The sequence below is a fragment of the Stomoxys calcitrans genome, chromosome 2 (assembly GCF_963082655.1).
Source record: "Stomoxys calcitrans chromosome 2, idStoCalc2.1, whole genome shotgun sequence".
In the NCBI taxonomy this organism is placed as follows: domain Eukaryota; kingdom Metazoa; phylum Arthropoda; class Insecta; order Diptera; family Muscidae; genus Stomoxys; species Stomoxys calcitrans.
This window is the reverse complement of record NC_081553.1, coordinates 3565661-3585895: the sequence shown is the minus strand read 5'-3', so window position 1 is coordinate 3585895 and position 20235 is coordinate 3565661. Positions and strand designations below refer to the sequence as shown.

Below are 20235 nucleotides of genomic sequence, written 5' to 3'. Positions count from 1 at the left end.
CGAGTGCATATTTTGGTACCTGCAAGCAGTGCAATTATACACACAACTAATAAACATACATACTCCCTCGTACATCTAAGCACTTGCCAGTCTATTTGTAGTTACATAAGCTGGTCAATTCTATTGTATGTACATATGTTTAAAATAAATCTTTTTGTACAAAAACTTTTTTTTGGTAAATGCATTCTGTTACTTTTGAGATCATTTTTGAAAAGAAGCAGTCGAATAAAGTGAAGTTCATATCGGAGCTTTTAAATAGTCGCTTTTTTATTTTTTTTTTTTTGTTTTTTGCTACAATAGCCTGTAAAAAAGATTACAGGCTCTAAACACCAACTTTTTTTGCCCAAAATGCAAGAGCTTGACTTGCATGACATGTGGTTTCAATAAAACGGTGCCACATGCCACACAGCACGCATGGAAATGGACTGAGTTCGGTGGCGAGTTCGGTGAGCATTTTATTTCACGTTCGGGACCGGTCAATTTGCCGCCTAGATCGTGCGATTTAAAGCCTTTAAACTATTTTTTGCGGCGCTATGTAAAAGCTCATATCTATACAGACAAGCCCGCTTCAATTGACATGCCGGCTTAAATGTTGGAAAGAATATGCCAAAATTGGACTAAGCGGATGGACCATTTAAGGCGCAGTCACGGTCAACATTTGCATGAAATAATTTTCAAACATTAAATTATATGGCGCGTACTACCGATTCAAATGAAGATTTCATGCATTTTCCAGAATTTTATGCGTGTGTTTTTTTTTTTGTTTTTTTTTTTTTTTGAAAAACTTTCCTATGGCTTTTAAGAAATCACACTTTAATATTTATAAATTCCATGTTAGCTTTCTATAATTTTCTCCAATTTGTTGCGTTTGGAATTCATCCATTCTATTTGTTCACATCCTAAATTATTCCTAATTTATGCCTATGGTTAAATTGAAAAATCTGCAAAAGAGAGTTAGAAAGTCCCTAGTCTACAATTTGTTGTTAGATGTTGGAGAAGAGGCCGAAGAGCTTGAAGAAATGTGACCTTAGAGTTCTAATTTCTTCGAAATATCCTAGTAGTTGTCTCAATAGAAAAACTAATAGAATATGTTTACACAGATATATGCTGTATATTATCCATATACGTTTTTGTTTATTGAATCATATCATTTGCTTTTTCTTGCCATGTGATATTTTTTTTTAGTTGTTCGCTTTTTGAAGGTACTTAACTTAAACTAACTTGTCATAATAATAATTAGAATTTTTAAAGCCAAATCTGTTGATATTACAATATAATACAATGAAGGCTACAAACTAAAAATGGTATAAGCATAAACATACATATTTCGGGTTTTTGGGGTTTTTAAAACCTAATATAGTGAATATTTTATGTATAGACAAAATGGAGTGATCCACAATAGTAGTTGGTATAACAAATTAACATACATAAAGAATTGTTTTTTTTTTGTATCTTTTTATTTTCCTATGGTGGTTATGTGAAACTTTAGTTTTAATTTTAAGGTACTTTAATTTTGTGAAATCTGTATGTGTATGTGTGTGTGTACAGTTTAAAAGTTCACTATATAATAGTTTTTCATATACTCTATACATATATATATATATATACATATATATATATATATATATATATATATATATATATATATATATATATATATATATATATATATATATATATATATATATATATATATATAATATATATATATATATATATATATATATATATATATATATATATATATATAATATATATATATATATATATATAATATAATATATATATATATATATATATATATATATATATATATATATATAATATATATATATATATATATATATATATATATATATATATATATATATATATATATAATATATATATATATATATATAAGTACCCAATGAAGAAAATCTTATACTAAATAATGACAGGGAATGAGCGCGGGAATTGTTTTTTATTTGGAGAATTCAATGTGAGCCAGCATTAGCTGTCCTTTTAAAAAAAAAAAAAAAGGCTCAAATCTATTAAGTAAAATCATCTCATTTTTAAATTGCCCAAAATTTTAAACGCCTCGTAAAAGGCCACAAAACATAGATAACAACAGATAGGATTTTGTCTAATGAACATGAAAATGTGATAGTTAAAATTGACGAAAAAATATTTATAACCACCGCAATCGGTGCGATCCTAAATGCTGTACACCACAGCATTTAAATCATAATCCCTCTTTTGCCACTTGTCAAGATGTTTTCAAATGTCATCGTCGAATACAAACATTACTACATTTAAATATCCAAGGGGAATTTTCAAATGTGGAAATTTTGAGGGATTTGATAAAGGATGTCGCATTTAGAAACGAATGGTTTTGTCACTTAAAGGGCGGCTAGCTTATAACTAACCTTTCCAATGAATACTAAACCAAAAGTCAAGTCTTGTGCCTTATAGCTCTATACTGTTAGTTTTAACAAGCTCTTGCTTATCGTTAGTTTTCCAGTGCACTCCTCAGCAGGGGATCACACCGCTTTGCCTTATTCTCGGCAAGTCTCTGCATAAGGGTTATTCTTTTTCTCGGTGTAGATGGTGGCGTCGAAGATTCAACGATTCGTGCACCATTTGGCGGAGAACTATCGATTTCCTTAAGAATGTTTTCACTTAACGTGTGCAAAGTATTGGGGATGGGCTCGAGGAGTGATGTCGCACATCGCTCTGGGGAAAGACCAGTGCCATTATGCTCAAGCGAAGTAGCATTCATAATTGCCTCATCGGTGTTCTGATGTTTCTGGGAATTGTTTTCGAATTTTTGCAGTATAGAATTGAGTGGACTATGCTGCAGTGCCAATAACGGTTTCATTTTGAACGAGGGGTTAGCTTTTTTCGCGAATTTCTCAAGAAATGAATCGTCGAAGAAAGTCGATTCTAGGCGCGCAACTTCCAACTCTGTGGCCTCAATGACAGGTGTGCTACTGTTATCACTTCGGCTAGGCAAGGACAGTCTTGGCCTCATCTGCGGCCTTTCAGTTGGTAGGTCGGGTAGTGTTGAGGGCGATGCCAGCGCTTCCTGTACCACGTTGCGGTATACACGAGCGGCATAGCCCTTAAGGACATCTTTGTTTGCAGGTATTAGAGGCTCCGTTCTAAGCCTGTGTGGGCTACTTTTAATGGGCAAAGTTGAAGGTATCAGTTCTGCGCTTACGCCGTGTTTGTTATCGATCACTGCCATTGTGTTACGTCTCTTCAATGACAGCCGTATAGTTTGATCTTTGGGCTCCTCTTTCAAAGTTGAGAGATCATAAACAAAGTCATTGTTTACCGTTTTAATGCGGTTACGGATCGGGCGTCTCTGGCAATTGTCACCTTCCTGGGCTAAGGCTTTCCGCAGTTTCTTTCTTAGTGGAGTGGGCAAATTTGTTTCGGCAACATCATTCGGAGCAACTTCTGATTTTGTAGGTGCAACGGCTTCATATGAAGGTGATGTTTTTTCGTTTTCCACCTCCACCTCCACCTTGTCCTTCTCCGTCTCCGTCTCAAGTTTTTTACGTCTACACTTGTTCTCGTAGGTCTTCACATTGCCGTTCTCTTGAATTCTTGATTTCTCTAATGCATCATTCACTACCACAATATCGTGTTCAACATCATCCTTGGAATACTGCACATCGTGCATCGTGACAAATTGCACTGCCATTGATTCACGTTCGCCCTGCATTTTGTGAACAAAGCTCAGATGGTTGACAATATCGTAGCGCCTGAAGGCTCGATAGTCGCATAAATTGCAGCCGAAACGACGCGCACGATAATGGAACATAGAGATGTGCCTTCGTAGATTACTTAAAGCATTGAACTGCTTATTGCATATCTTGCAGCGACAAGTCAATTGCTTTGAGGCAGGCACCGTACGAAAACTTTTCGCTTTCTTTTTCGAGAGATCCCCACCCACATGTTCCACTTTCTCTTTGCCTCCATGTTCTGCCTTAATAGGATCACTCTTTATGCTGCTCTCCTCCTCTTTCTTACCGATTTCGCCAACATCTTGGCCTACCTCGGACTGTGTCGAAACCATCAGGTCCAGCGAAACAGTCTGTAGGCCTTCCCCAAATGTTTGATTCTCCAGATTGGCAAACAAAGCATTTATGTCTGAACCATTGGTAGCTTGTGTGGAACTGGAGTTGAATTCCTCCTCTGGCGGTTCTTGCTTGATTTTAACGTGGCAATACGGGTTCTTTGCTGATTTATAATCATGGAAGTCCTCCCCCATTCCACCATCCTTCTCTCCTTTGATTTCTTTTTGCTCGACATTTTTGGTCTCAATCCCATTACTTTCATTTCCTTTTACATTTTTCACTAAAGGTGTGTTTTTTTGGTTTCTTAATTTGGTGTGTATTTCCTCTTTAGCAGCTACACGTGTCTTACTTTGTACTTCGTTTTTAGCAATCGCTAGCTTCTTGGATGGGCAGTTTGCCAAATGAGTAGCAAACGCTGCCCTTCTTTCGAAAGTCTTCTGGCAATAGTTACAAGTTGATACGGGTTTACTGTTCTGACGCGTTGCCACATCTCCTTTGTCGTTTGCACTGGCCATTTCCTTGATCGAGTCCAGCTGTAGGCCCTTCAACTCTCTACTTGGTCCTTTCGCTTGAACATTGCCAATCTGTATACGTTTCCTTAGGATAGAGTCCCGCATTTTACGAATGCGTTTTAAAGGTTTTCTGCAAAAAGAAGAAAAGATATATTGTCAGAGTGGACAAGATGGAAATATTTCTATAGACAATTTTATATTGTATATATATTTTACGACATACATACGGAAAAAGCACTTTATAGGGCACACCGTTGGTTTTTATTTTTTCATCTTTACTCTATTGTAACTCTTATCAGGCAACTTCCTTTTTGTCTAATCTGACTATTCTCTGTTATTGCCCTAATGCTTTATATCGACTGACTTCTTTCTTTGAATTATCTTCTTTTATTTAATCAAGCTACAAGAGGCACGCGTCCCAATTCTTAGCCGAGGAACACGAATCTGAAGTCAATCAGTCGGGAAAATTGACCGTGAACTGTTTTTGAGGCCAAAAACCTTTCAATGAGGGCATGGGCTCTAGCCTAGGCAAACGAAAGCTTTTAACAATTCCAATAATTGGAACTCGCCTAACAAAGGCATATAGGTATCAAATGAAAGGTATTACCGATTAAATTAGATTTTTCTCGACAAAAGATATTGGTGAATAATATTTTTTTTCTTTTGAGAAATAAAGGAAATGCGATTTATATGAAATATAGTCTATTTTTGGGAAATTAACGGAAAAGCGACCAAGTCGATTTTTTTTTTTATAAAATTTGCAATTTTTTTTACGTTTAACTCATTTAGTGCCATTTATTTGGTACCCATTTTATGGGGATTCAAATATTGCAAGGCCCCTTAGGTGCTTGTTGGATTCGGTTTTTAGATATTTTTGCTTATCCGTAATCTACTCGTTAATTCCTTTCGTCTCGACACCCATGTTGAGTAGGTTGGAGCACTTCCCCCAAGTGGGGGTTTTTTGGCAACTAGGGGACTCTACCGTACTTAAGATTCGAATTCCTGGGGACAGACCACATCATTTTGCATACCAAATTTCAATGAAACTGTAGGTGCGCCCTACAACTCGTCTTATCATATCGAATGTCATAAGCACTCAGTATTTACGCAAGAGCCGGCGCTCACCGCCCGGTCTCTTATAATTTTTTCAAATAAGAAGATCGGTTTATCTAAAATCTAGAACAAGTTGATGAGCTCACTATTTGACATGGTTGTTAGAAGTCACAACAAAATACCTCGTGCCAAATTTCAGTGAAATCGGTTAAGTTCTAGTCCGATTCAGACCAAACTTTGCATTGATGTTGGACGTCGTAGCAGGACATTATCTTTGATTGAATTCTTGATCTCCTGGATGCCACAATTGTTATCCGATTTGCCGAAGCGGTCTATTTCCTGATATAGCTCCCATATAAACCAATCTCCCGATTTTACTTCTTTAGACCATAGAAGCCGCAACTGTCATCCGATTGAGCTAAAATTTCGCACGTAGTGTTCTTTTACGACTCCCTATGAACTTGGTCTGAATCGGTCTATAACCTGATATATTTTCCATATAAATTGCTCTTCCGATTTGATATTGAGCCCCTAGAAGCCGCAACTATTGCCAGCTTGAGCTGAAATTTTGCACCTGCCAAGTATGGTCTAAATCGGTTAATAACTTAAATATTTGCCTGATTTGGTAGAAATTTGATGAATAGAAATGTTTAGTAGAATCCACGGTGGTGCATTCCCAAGATTCGGCGCGACCGTTTTTACTTGTTTTCCCCTATTTCAGGTTGTAGCGAGCGAAGTGCATCAGAGCCAGCTAGTTTTCAAATAAAACAGTGAACTAAAACAAGTAAAAGCGTGCTAAGTTCGGCCGGGCCGAATCTTATATACCCTCCACCATGGATCGCATATGTCGAGTTCTTTTCCCGGCATCTCTTCTTAGGCAAAAAAAGGATATAAGAAAAGATTTGCTCTGCTATTAGAGCGATATCAAGATATGGACCGGTTTGGACCACAATTAAATTATATGTTGGAGACCTGTGTAAAATGTCAGCCAATTCGAATAAGAATTGCGCCCTTTGTGGGCTCAAGAAGTAAAATAGAGAGATCGATTTATATGGGAGCTATATCAGGCTATAAACCGATTCAGACCATAATAAACACGTATGTTAATGGTCATGAGAGAATCCGTCGTACAAAATTTCAGGCAAATCGGATAATAATTGCAACCTCTAGAGGCTCAAGAAGTCAAGATCCCAGATCGGTTTATATGGCAGCTATATCAGGTTATGAACCGATTTGAACCATATTTGGCACAGTTGTTGGATATCATAACAAAATACTACGTGCCAAAATTCATTCAAATTGGATAAGAATTGCGCCCTCTAGAGGCTCAAGAAGTCAAGACCCAAGATCGGTTTATATGACAGCTATATCAGGTTATGGACCGATTTGAACCAAACTTGGCACAGTTGTTGGATATCATAACAAAACACGTCTTGCAAAATTTCATTCCAATCGGATAAGAATTGCGCACTCTAGAGGCTCAAGAAGTCAAGACCCAAGATCGGTTTATACGGCAGCTATATCAGGTTATGGACCGATTTGAACCATACTTGGCACAGTTGTTGGATGTCATAACAAAACACGTCGTGCAAAATTTCATCCCAATCGGATAAGAATTGCGCACTCTAGAGGCTCAAGAAGTCAAGACCCAAGATCGGTTTATATGGCAGCTATATCAAAACATGGACCGATATGGCCCATTTACAATACCAACCGACCTACACTAATAAAAAGTATTTGTGCAAAATTTCAAGCGCCTAGCTTTACTCCTTCGGAAGTTAGCGTGCTTTCGACAGACAGACGGACGGACGGACGGACGGACGGACGGACGGACATGGCTAGATCGACATAAAATTTCACGACGATCAAGAATATATATACTTTATGGGGTCTCAGACGAATATTTCGAGTAGTTACAAACAGAATGACGAAATTAGTATACCCCCCATCTTATGGTGGAGGGTATAAAAATTATACAAAAATATTATCTCTTAACTTCTGATTTTCAGTTTATGTATTACGCATACAATTAGCACGAAGTAGCATGGAAACTCCGTGCAAGTGGTGGATAGAAGAAAGCTCATCAAATATGACGGGTACCGAAGAAATAATAAGACGAGTACGTGTGCTAAATTTCGCCAAAGTCGGTCCAGATACAGATCTAGTTCCCATGTATACCTTTCCTCCGATATGGCCCTCTAAGGCTGTAGCAGCCACAATTAAGATCTTATCGTTAGAAAACTTACAAGGTTCTATTATTGTAGATTTTTCAATAGGTATGCAAAATAAAAGTCTGTCTAGGTTTCAACATAGGTTCCAACTATTAAAAGTAGTTCGTAGACTCGGTGTCGTAGGGTATTATATAGTCGGCTCTGCCAGAGTTTTGCTTTTCGTTGCTGGTTTTCTAATAGTATCAAGGATAACGATGTGTCCGTGACCAAAGAGAAAAAACTCCCTAGCCTCGCTGCAATTTGTCCAGCCACAATGTCCAGAGGCATTAAATTCAGTGCATTAGATGGTGTCGTTTAAAGCACCGACCCCCAGACCACAACACCATTTAGCATTACAGGTCTGACAACTGCAGTATGTACCCAATGTATGACACACCGTTTAAACCTCCAATCTTTGCCATGGGTATCTTGTCGGTTGCCTTTCCTGCCCTTTCCAAAATAATTCATTTAAAGTTAAATTTTTTTGTCCAGAAAAACACCCAGGTATTTTGAAGGCCACCGTAGCGCAGAGGTTAGCATGTCCGCCTATGGCGCTAAACGCCTGGGTTCGAATCCTGGCGGGATCATCAGTAAAAATTTCCCCTCCTAATGCTGGCAACATTTGTGAGATACAATGGCATGTAAAACTCTCCAAAGAGGTGTCGCAATGCGGCACGCCGTTCGGACTCGGCTATAAAAAGGAGGCCCCTTATCATTGAGCTTAAACTTGAATCGGGCTGCACTCATTGATATGTGAGAAGTTTGCCCCTGTTACTTAGTGGAATGTTCATGGGAAAAATTTCCATTTTGCGATATGAGAAAATGGAACATTTGTCCTGCTGAAAAGAACTACTTCTGTCTTGCGACATCGTCATCTGGATACGCGACCACTTGTACACCTTTTTCTTCGAGAGACAATAATATATTGTTAATGATGATATTCCAAAGCAAAGGAGACAGTACAGCTCTTGTACTTACTCTTTGCAAGAATAGAGGGTCTGCGTCCATTCCATTCGCCGTACCCTTGAGTAGTTTAGATCCGGGAATACTTAGTCCACGAACCATTCCTCACACACCCATGGTTCCTGGATAGGAACCACGTCAAATCCTCCTGCCATCAGAATGACCATTTATGCCGCCGAAGAGGCCTTACAATAGTGCATATTTATCTCCAGTAACTGGACCATAGTCAGGATTCAGACTCTTCTGCGTCCTCCAGGAGTTCATCCTCACAAGATTCGTTCGATCTTGTCATGATGAGCTTCCTGACGCATCCAGTGGCAGTTGTGAAAGCGGTGGAACCACTCTTCCTCAGGACACTGGATACTTGCGGTGTGGATGATTTTTCCTAAGATGCTTCACTAGCTGCTGCTGTCTAAGTGACTTTTGAGTTCCGTCCTCCCCGCACTGGGCTTGTTGGGTCCCGTTTCGACACCTTCCTCTCCTGTTTTGATCGTGGCAGGGGGATTTGTTAAGTCTCCTGTCTCCTGCAATCCGCCAGACTTTAGAGATGTGGTCGATAGTTCCTCTGACAAGTGTTCGGCAACAACTACTGAGTCGTCTCCTGATTCCCCAACCCCCCGCTTCCATAGACCTTCAGTTTCAACTTGTTGAATCCGTAGGATACAACTCCATCGGACTTGTTGAGGTCTGCTAAACAGCCGAAGTCGGCATCATGTCTCCGGTCGGCATCAGCCTCATCCAATATCTACCAATCTTCCAGTCAGTGATTGAAAGATTGGGATTACAGTTTTTGGGAATTTGGGATTCTGATACTTTTGTCATTTGAGCCAATGGACATTTTATAACAGACAATTGTCAATTCATCAATCAATTGTCAATTGTCAATGAATCCATAAAAATAGATTTTTTAATTAGGTTAATTATTAACATTTAGTTGTTTTGAAAGTTTGAAATTAGTCTTTTTTTTAAATGCGCTAGAACATACTGAAAAATATTTTATATCAGCAGGTCGATTATTCCAGAGCCTTGCAATGCGAATTACGAAAGCTTTTTCGAAAGTATTGTGGGTAAAATGCTCCACCAGAAGTTGAGAGCTTCTAGTAGTATTTAAAAAATGAAAGTGCGATAAAAGATAGCAGGGCTGGAGGCGTTTATAATGAAAAGTATGTACCTTGACATATTTAGACCTATATCTTGGTACTATAAATTGAATTTGCGAAGAAAACGCTTGAAGTGATCTCATAATCTACTATGCTATTTACAGACAATGTCAAGTGTCTGATTGCAAATTGCAAATTTTGCCCATAAACATTCCACTAAGGAACAGGGGCAAACTGCTCACCGATTCAAGTTTTAAGCTCAATGATAAGGGGCCTCCTTTTTATAGCCGAGTCCGTACGGCGTGCCGTAGTGCGACACCTCTTTGGAGAGAAGTTTTAGGAGGGGAAAACCACCGCAGAAAATTATTTCCGATGGTCTCGCCAGGATTCGCACCCATGCGTTAAGCGTCATAGGCGGACATGCTAACCTCTGCGCTACGGTGGCATCCGTCAAGTGTCTGATACAGTCTAAATTCTCCATAAAAAACTTCCTTGCAACGAATTGTTCTCTATAACGAATAAAATTTGAAAAGAAAACTTTTTTCCCGCCATTTTCACCTATTTTAGCCCCTATATAACAAATTTCTCTATAACGAATACTTCTCTGTAACGAATTGTTTCTAAAGCGCAAACGAATTGTTGGCAAAAGTATTTTATTTAAGTTCGCACAAAAAAAGGGGAACAAAACGAAACTCATCCTATTTCCTATCATTAACGCACTTGCAGACAGACACAAAATAAGAATTGCTGTAAGAACGTTACATTTCCCATATACAGCCAGCAAAGTTTTGTTTTTTCTTTGAGTGTTCAAAAACAAAAACCACCGTGGTGTGTAGAATAGCACTAGCACTTCGAAATTACGAACAAGAAAAGCAAAAATGCCAGTTTAAAATAAGCCGTGTAGTCAGACGGACGACAGACAAAACAATGGCAAAACGTAAAGCAGTAGCTATTGACGTAAAGTGTTATTTTATATCTAAAGTTGGAAAAGGCTTTAAAAAAAGAAGGAATATCGATTTGAACACTCTCAAATATTTTAATAACAGAAACGCCATGCTCAGTTTTCTGTATCCAGTAAATTTCAGAATTATGTGCTACATTACTACAAGGCGGTAATTCGGTTGGGCGCCTATCATTGGTCACCTCGGTGTTTGGGCTGCCAAATCTTAATTTGCGGTACGATTTCCAAAATGTTTGCTAAAATGTACACAAAAATCCCTACTCCCTAAAAGACCGCTTGAGCTGTACAATTTCTCTTCCGGTCTCGGGTATGTCGACTTTTGAATTTTGAACTTTTGCCGAGAAAGGCTTCCTAAAAAAATGTTTGCACCAAACAATATTTGGAGCCTCCTCCGCAGACAATTTACTAAAGAATGACGATTTTAAAAGCATCGTTGCCCGAAATGGGTATTTTATGTAAAAAAATCATAAGTGTTTTTTGTTTTTGAGGATAGTTATATCTGCAAAATTCAAAATTTTCGTTTCCATAAATTTAAAAAATCGGTCCACCAATGAAGATTTGATTTAGGAGCGGGCCAAGATGTATCTGTGACCCGCACTACCTAGGGCCTTCAAATTGTGCACATAATCTCGCTAACATCTCATCTATTTATTACCATTCGAAACATGAAAGTAAACCAAACGGCAGGTTTTGTTTACAATTTTTGATTCCCACTGCGTGCTTGTTTGGTTTTGCACTTAGGTCAAATTGAACCTAATTTTAGTCAGTTTCTCTATAGCGTAGTATTTCGCCAGTCTCCAACTGCAACGCTATAGAGAAGTTCGTCTGTAATTCCTCAAAGCCACGCAAAGTAGCGTAAATGTGTTGTGTACGTAAACGTTTTTGATTGGTTTTTTAGCTTTCTTCATTTTCACAGATATTAGGGCGCAAATAAGAGCGGTTGGTATCTGAACTTTAGTTATAAGTATTGGCTAGATGAATATGTGATTCAGCAAAATTGAAGAATGGAAATTTTCCATCATGAGCATTTTCAGCCTGTTTTTTTTTTTTTTTTTTTGTTGAATAAACTAGGTGTACGTAAAGTTATTTGACTGACTGTATATACATATACAAATAGTAAAAATGCGCTATCTTTTTTTGTAAAACATCGAAAATAATGAATGGACTTAAAACAACATCCGTAGTCGCTGTTGTTGAGTGAACGTTAGTCAAAACGTGCAAAAAGAAAGTGAATCGTTTCATGTTGGGAACATTTGTATTAATATTTTGAACATAAAAACCCATGTCGTATTCTTTAGAATGCACAAAACAATTTCATTGTAGCAATGCGTGGCTTCAAGTTGCATTATCTGAATAAAATGCAAAAGTGAAACATTCGTTATTGGCCGCAAGAAAAATCCGTTCAAGACGTGCCGGTTTTTAGCCGAATCTCTGTGGCATGCAGTAAAGCTTTGAAACATAAAAATTGATTGAAACCTCATCAAGGTTAAGCGAGTTTTTGCAACAACAACGCTTGATATGGTTTTTTTTTTGGTGCTGGTCTGCGCCCATCTTCAAACGGTCATTCAAAATTACGTACAGTTTTAATAGAGGTAAGGTTAAAATTGCTTCCTAACTTACTTGTGTTCATTGGCCAAATGACGAATGACAGCTGCCGGCTGCAGGAACGTCATAGAGCAGGTAGGACATTGAAAAACATATGTAGATGAGCTGTGCTTCTTTTGAATGTGAATACTGAGAGTTTTCTGTGTTTGAAATGAGATCTGGCAGATATCACAACTTATATGTGTTCGCCTGCCTAATGGATTTATTTCTTCTAAGGCGTTCAACGGTGATAGTGCTGTCCCCTCTGCTTCGCAGTCTAAAGCCTTGGACGGATCATCCACAAGGCAAAATGACTGGCTCATAACGGCTTTTCCATCGGGCCCAATCATGGAATTTCGATTACTCAACAAATTATGCACCTCGTTGACTTCAGTTCTGATACTATCACATGCATTGATGGGTTTAAACGTTTGATAGACCGCTTGTGATGATGTTGGAACTGACTCCAAGTGTAAAATTGGGTCACTACTATTATCCTTGTGGCGTTCCTCATTTGCTGTTGCATCGGACTTATGCGGCTGTACTTCAGTCGATTCGTGATCATTTGATTTCTGTACGGTTGGATGATGTTGGGTTGCTGGTTGAGCGGATACATCCACCTTTTTCAAACGCTCAATTATTTTACTTAGATCACGTGTCGATACTTTGGATGGTATTGGCGATGAACCAGTGCTGCGGCTCTTATTGAACCATGGCTCAGTAGGTCTATCTGTTGACTGTATAATAATATTCGAGCTGTAATCCTATACAAAATAAATAAATCAAATTATAAGAAATAATTTCAAATTTTTCAACTGTTTAAAACTAGAAATTTGCAAACAACTCTTATGTCATTTTGTACACTACTGTCAACTACTACTATCTCCCCCGACGCGGGATAACTATTGTATGAGCATCATACAGGCCGGAACTTTAAGCTCCAATCTGTGTAGTGGTCTTCCTTATCACGAGAAGCTTAGCTGGGATCTATGGGGCGCGGCCACCGGATGGTCCACACGGAGTAGTTGCAACTGCAGTCGTGGAACCGGCTCTTGCTTAAATACTGAGTGCCGCCTATGATGCTAGATACGACAAGGCGAGATATTTTGCAGCTTTTCAGTCGGGCGGAGCCGACTTCAATTATAAATTCGGGCAATATATAAATATATATGTATATGAGAGCTATATCTAAATCTGAATCGACTATTAAACAGATGGTTTGAAATTTGTTGTTACAACGGCCATATAAGTGCAAATCTGGCGATAAATATAATAAAATCTGAACCGATTTTGATGAGATGTCGCACATAGGTTAAGATCAGTAAGTAGGATTGCTTTCCATGCCAATTTTTTGTGCAGATCGGTCGCAAATTTTGTTTATTACAGCCTTTTAAGTGTAAATCGGGCGATACATATATATTGGAGCTATAACCAAATCTGAACCGATTTTGAAGAAATCTAGTAGATATGCTAAGATCAGTAGCAAAACAATCCGTGCCAAATTTTGTCCAGATCAGTTGAAAATTGTAGCTACTACGGCCATTTATTTAAATGCAAACCGGGCGATACATATATATGGGAGCTAAATCTAAATCTGAACCGATTTTGATGAAATTTTGCAAATGTGTTAAAAATGTTGAAAAAATGTTGTGTTGAAAATTCTAAATTCTACTGCGGCCATTTAAGTGAAAATCGGACGATACATATATAGGAGCGTTCGTTCGACAACAATAAATACGACCTGCATTTTGATTACAAGAATATATGGACTCACAGACGGACTTGGCTAAATCGAATCAGAAAGTGATTCTGGATCGATCGGTATACTTACACCACCACTGTACCACAGTGGTGGTGTAGGGTAAAAAAATGGATTAATGTACGATATCAGGGAGTTGATGCAGTTGGATGCACTTACCTGCATCCATCAATCAATCCTTACCAAATTTCGTGCAGCTCGGTCATAACTTGTACAGCTGTAAAAGTGAAAACGGGACCATCCATATCTGATTTCATCAATTCATAGAGGTAGGCGTAAACATATATGGTGAACATTGATTGAATTGCTTAATAAAAGTCTTTGCAAAGGCTCTAGAAATGAGAATCGAGCTTACTTATTTTTCTCTGCATATTGGGGTATACAAAAATACACTAAAATCATACACAACATACCAAAGAGAGCAAGGTTGCTGTATCACTGCATTCAGGGACTCATTTTTTTTGGATTTCTGCAATCATTTTTCAAATCGCAAACGTTCTCTGTGATTCCGTGAAATGGTGGGTGACTTACGAATGGTAAAAGAATAAAAACCTCTGCACCTCCCCCATAGCTACTACGCTCACAACATTCTCCTCATTTTGTGAGGAAATTTAGAGATATTGACTAAAACCTCTAACTTGTTATGTAACTTTGGGTGCATAAATCCATTCCCTTCGCCCGTCTTCAATAATCATAAAGATAAATTTTCACATACCTAAACATATGTCATGGTACATACAGATACTAGTGTGCAAAGGGAGTTTCCAATCCAAAGGCTATTTTTAAAACTTACCGAAAAGGAGCGGTTATTTCCCTCGAACGGCCGCTTACAGTAGTTGCGCTTGTGACTGATGAAGTTGACCAAGCTGCGAAAGATATTGCGGCACACATTACATTCGTAAAGAAGAAAACATTCATGTAAGAGCAGACGGCGGACCTGGAAATGCATAGCAAATAATAAATCACACATACGTACACACCGGCGTATACATGAAATGTAGGAAAAAAATTAAATAAAAAAAGGAGGTCAAAAGAATACAGACGACAATAATATCTGTTCATTGGGAATAAATCACGGAAATTCCTTGCAACTCGCCTATTTGTTGAGTTGGTACTCGAAAAATTTACGTCAGTATGTTTTTGAACATTTGCCTTTCAATAATACGCTCTTATAACCAATATGTACATGCAGTGAACCACCTCTGCGACCGCAACATATTACCAATATTACTCAAACTTACCTCATCGGTACCATTTTCGTACGCCCTTTTGGCTTCCAAAAAGCCATTGAGGGCCGTTCTCATGGGCTGTCGCAGTAAACTAACATCTTCATCATTTGTTAATCGTTCGAACTGCTGCTCCCGGTTAATCGCGTTAACATCATTTATTTTGGTGTCCATCACATACATTACGATTGGCACGTACACCACACCACCACAACCACCGGTCACTTGTTTAGCAAGTCGACGTTGATTTAGGGTTCTGATTCAGTTTTTGATTATTATGGATCGTGTTTTCTTGGTATAATGACTTTAGTGTGCATTTTGTTTTTTTATCAATTTTATTTGATGGTAACAACACTGAGAATTGGTTATTAACATTGTTATTCATCGCTTTTAGAACTTTAACTCATCGCTTAACTTTTGCTAGCCAGAGTTACCATTGCCAAAGTTTTCTCAAACATATGTCTGAAGTAGGGATTCCGTACACTTTAGACCATGGTTGAATTAACCAGGTTGGCTCACTTGCCCAGCTGATGGAATTGTCCAACTCCAGAGTTGTTTCCAATTCCCCCTAGAACGTCAAATGATTGGTATGGATTTAAAATTTGTTCACATTTTAATATATAATATACACGCTTTGAATCAAAAATCTTTTGATCTTGTGGCTGCTACACATGGTAATGCAAAAAACAACTAGAATGTCAATTAGGAAATGTCCAACAATTTTATATCCTAGTGGAAATAAGCGCCACCATCACCACAGGGTTGTATAGTTGATTTCGTTGTTGTTGGGCAAGTGAGCCAACCTTGTTAATTCAACCATGCTTTGGACCTAGGCAAATTTCTACAAGGTAATGTCATTAGCCCAGCAGATGAAATTTTGTAATTCCAGAGTTCTATGCAAATCCTTTGAAATGCTTTGTTTGGATTTTACAGGTTTTTACATATCATTTGCATTGCATTATAATTTACAGCGTGTGGCGAACGGTAGCAAAGTTGTAGGGATAGTAAAAATATGACGTTCAATGTGTTGAATAATTTTTGAGCAGCCCAGGGACTAGCAAGGCGGATTTAATAAGGTGGTCTCGCGCGAACAGCAGTTAACAGCCGGCCGGGTTTGACGGTATTAAGATGTCAGATTTTTGTTTGCATTCTCTTTGTTGTTATCTTCTTTCTCGCATATTCTCCGCTCATGCACGCACACAAATTTGTTTGCGTGTGTTGGCAAAACGACGATCAACTTGATGGCAAGATGATCGTCGCGATTTGTGGTTGTTGTACAAACCACACAACTTTCCAAAGGTTTTGGAAAGTTGTGTTTATTCAACTTGTACCAACAAAAATACTACAAAATCGAATTATTTTTACAAATAATAGCACGATTCGTTTCTCTTTAAACAGTTTTGGGTTTTAAATATTTATTAATTTCGAGGGGGTGGGTTTTGGTTGAAATTATATATATGATTTTGCGTACGGTCCACACACTCACGTTTGTGTGTAAGCATGTACGTGAGCAGCTGATAAATTGGTTGCTGCCATATTATTTTTTTTTATGTAAATGGCAACATTTTGGCCAAAGAAACCCAACAAAAAATCAAATGGGGTAACCTTGTCAAACCACAGAAAAAACGTAGTACCAGCCTTAATTGTAATTATATTCATTTGCGTTTTGATAACCAACTTCCGTGCGGCATAACTTAGCCGCCTACATTGTGGGCAGACGTCACTAAATTTAAACGACATTTGGCATTAGATAAAAAAAAATTGTTTTCATTGGCAACGGGATTCTAAAAGGTTGTAATTTAACAATAAAGGACAAAAGTACAGTTTTGTGGTTGTAGTTTATTGAAATAAAGGCGCCGCCGTTTAGTGATTTTTCTATAACGGCGTCAATAGTTTGTTTACCTGGCATAAGTTTCGTTCATTTTTAAGATATATAGTAATTGAAGGTATTGACAGTTGCCCAACAACAAAATATTGAGTGCACTATCTGTTAAAATCAGTGATTAGAACAACTCTGATTTTTAGTATGTTTCGCGCCATTTTTCGTTGTTTGTGTATGTTATGGTTTTTAAATGTAATACACACACAACCAAACATGTTGACAGATAGTGAACTTCGCGACAAATTGTACTCAATTGTACTCAGCTGTTTACGGTACACTACCTTGTAATTATGTCATGATCATTTTCATCATGTTATGGTTTTTAAATGTAATACACACACAACCAAACACGTTGACAGATAGTGAACTTCGCGACAAATTGTACTCAATTGTACTCAGCTGTTTACGGTACACTACCTTGCAATTATGTCATGATCATTTTCATCATGGAGAAACAAACCACAAATCGTATGGTGGAATCCGCCGTCTTGTCATCAAGCTGATCAGCGTTTTGCCAACGCACGCAAACAAATGCGAGAAAGAAGAAAATAACAAAGAAAATGCAAACAAATAAGTCGTTTAAATGAAATTTCAAAATTGGCTGTGCTATCAAATATCTACTAGCCCGAAAAGTATATTCATTTACAGATAGTGGCAGTTTCCCAACAACAAAATATTGAGTGCATTATCTATCATGACATAATTACCAGGTGGCGTACCGTTAACAGCTCAGTAAAATTTTTTCTCGCGAAATAAACTATCTGTCAACGAGTTTTGGTTGTGTGTGTATTGTAGTTAAGAACCATAATAAGCACAAACAACAAAAATGGCCCGAACTAATAACATACACAAAATCTGAGTTGCACTAATCACTGATTTTGGCAGATAGTGCACTCAATATTTTCTTGTTGGGCAACAGCTTTTACCTGTAAATGAATATATCTTGCTATATATTATAATCTGCGATTAGTGCAACTCTGTTTTGTGTATGTTACTAGTTCGCGCCATTTTTCGTTGTTTGTGTGTTTTACGGTTCCTAACAATAATACACACACAAAACCAAAACTCGTTGACAGATAGTGCACGCGAGAAAATATTTTACTCAGCTGTTTACGGCACATTACCTGGTAATTATATCATGTTAGCCCCTGGCCTACTCAAAAAATATTTACCACACTTTACGTCACATTTATACCCATGGCGAAACAATTAAACGTGGTCTCATTTGTACAACAACCACAAATCATATCAATTCGCCATCTTACCACCAAGCTGATCGACGTTTTGCCAACACAGGTAAAGAAATTCGTGTGCTTGTATGTATACGTGTGCATACATGAGCAGAGAATATGCAAGAAAGAAGATAACAACAAAGAGAATCGAAACAAAAATCTGACATCTTAATACCGTCAAACCTAGCCGGCTGTTAACAGCTGCTCGCGTGAGACTGCCTTATTTAATCCGCCTTGGTTTTTACCATGGCGAAACAATTAAAGGTGGTTTCATTTGTACAACAACCACAAATCATATGGTGCTATCCGCCATCTTGCCATCAAGCTGATTGACGTTTTACCAACACACACAAATAGATTTGTGTGCGTGTGTGTAAACGTGTGCGTACGTGAGCAGAGCATATGCGAAAAAGAAGATAACAACAAAGAGAATGCAAACAAAAAGCTGTCACCTTAATACCGTCAAACCTGGCCGGCTGTTAACAGCTGTTCGCGTGAGACCACCTTTTTAAATTCGCCTTGCTAGTCGCTGGGCTACTCAAAAATTATTCAACACATTGAACGTCATATTTTTACTATCCCTACAACTTTGCCACCGTTCGACATAGGGATCCCAAGTTGGTACGAAAAGTCGACTTTTAGACTTTTATCAAAGTAGCAAAAGTCGATTTTTCGACTTATTCTTGCAAAACGTCAACTTTTCCAAAAAGTAGACGTTTCGACTATTTGTCGAAAATTTCCAAAATGTTCTTAATAATTTTCTATATCCTATAAGTCTTTGTAGACTTTTGCCATAAAGATAGAATCATTTCTTTGTATTTTCATAAAGGGGAGTTATTACGAAATATTTTTATATAGAAACCACCCCGCTATCTTAAAGCTAATATGGCTTATTGCAAAATTTTCCACATTTCCGTTTACTTTCCCCTTGTACTTGTAATTGAAATAATGCTTGAAATGATTTATATTACCTAAACGACTTTAAACTATTGGGTTGCCTAAAAAGTAATTGCGGATTTTTTAAAAGAAAGTAAATGCTTTTTTAATAAAACTTAGAATGAACTTATTCTATCCGATTTTATGTACCCGGTATTATCAAAGATCATTTTTCAAAAATGAAATTAAATATGAAAACAGACCGTCTTCACAAAATCCAGGATTCACTGAATAAGGTTAAGCCAAGCGATCAGCTGACATACAATTTTTTTGACATTTTTGGCAGTACTTCACATTAAGGATGTCAACTTGTTTTCTTTTTGCATTCATTCTTTGTTTACCTTTTCTCCTATATGATGACATTTTCAATCGGCAGATTTGACATCCTTAATGATGTTCATGGGGCCTATCCACTTTATGTTTCACATGTGACCTAACCTTCTATTAGTGAATCCTGCACAAAATCGGAGTCTATCTATTCTAAATTTCATCTAGACTTCGCCGAATTCGGTGCAAAAATCTCTATTTGTGAAATGTACCCTTATATTGTTCGATTCGTCCACGGATTGGAATATAATTTTACCATGCTGAGAAAATGTCGCTTGCAAAATTTTAGACAAATATCTCTGTGCAGATATCTTTTCGTCTTCAAAATCGATTATTCGACTTTTTAATCATTGAAAGTCGACTTTGACTAATCGTGTAGTCGAAATTCGACTTTGGAATCCCTAATTCGACACACAGCCTCAA

The 20235-nt window shown here is 37.7% G+C and overlaps 1 protein-coding gene across 1 annotated transcript; it reads right to left on the bottom strand.

Annotated features, from left to right (window-relative positions):
- Positions 1 to 2041: 2041 nt before the first annotated feature.
- Positions 2042 to 15867, bottom strand: LOC106083775 (zinc finger protein 800). Its single transcript, XM_013247026.2, has 4 exons — positions 15451 to 15867; positions 15003 to 15146; positions 12487 to 13214; positions 2042 to 4709 (listed from the first exon to the last, which is right to left on the bottom strand). The coding sequence occupies exons 1-4, from the start codon at positions 15616 to 15618 to the stop codon at positions 2492 to 2494; spliced, it is 3258 nt and encodes a 1085-aa protein (XP_013102480.2). The 5' UTR covers positions 15619 to 15867; the 3' UTR covers positions 2042 to 2491.
- Positions 15868 to 20235: the final 4368 nt, after the last annotated feature.

Coding starts and splice junctions, on each gene's coding strand:
- LOC106083775 (XM_013247026.2), bottom strand. CDS start 15,618: ATGTATGTGATGGACACCAAAATAAATGATGTTAACGCGATTAACCGG. Junction 13,215..15,002: donor GAAATAACCGCTCCTTTTCG/GTAAGTTTTAAA, acceptor TATTTTGTATAG/GATTACAGCTCGAATATTAT. Junction 4,710..12,486: donor CATTTGGCCAATGAACACAA/GTAAGTTAGGAA, acceptor TTCTTTTTGCAG/AAAACCTTTAAAACGCATTC.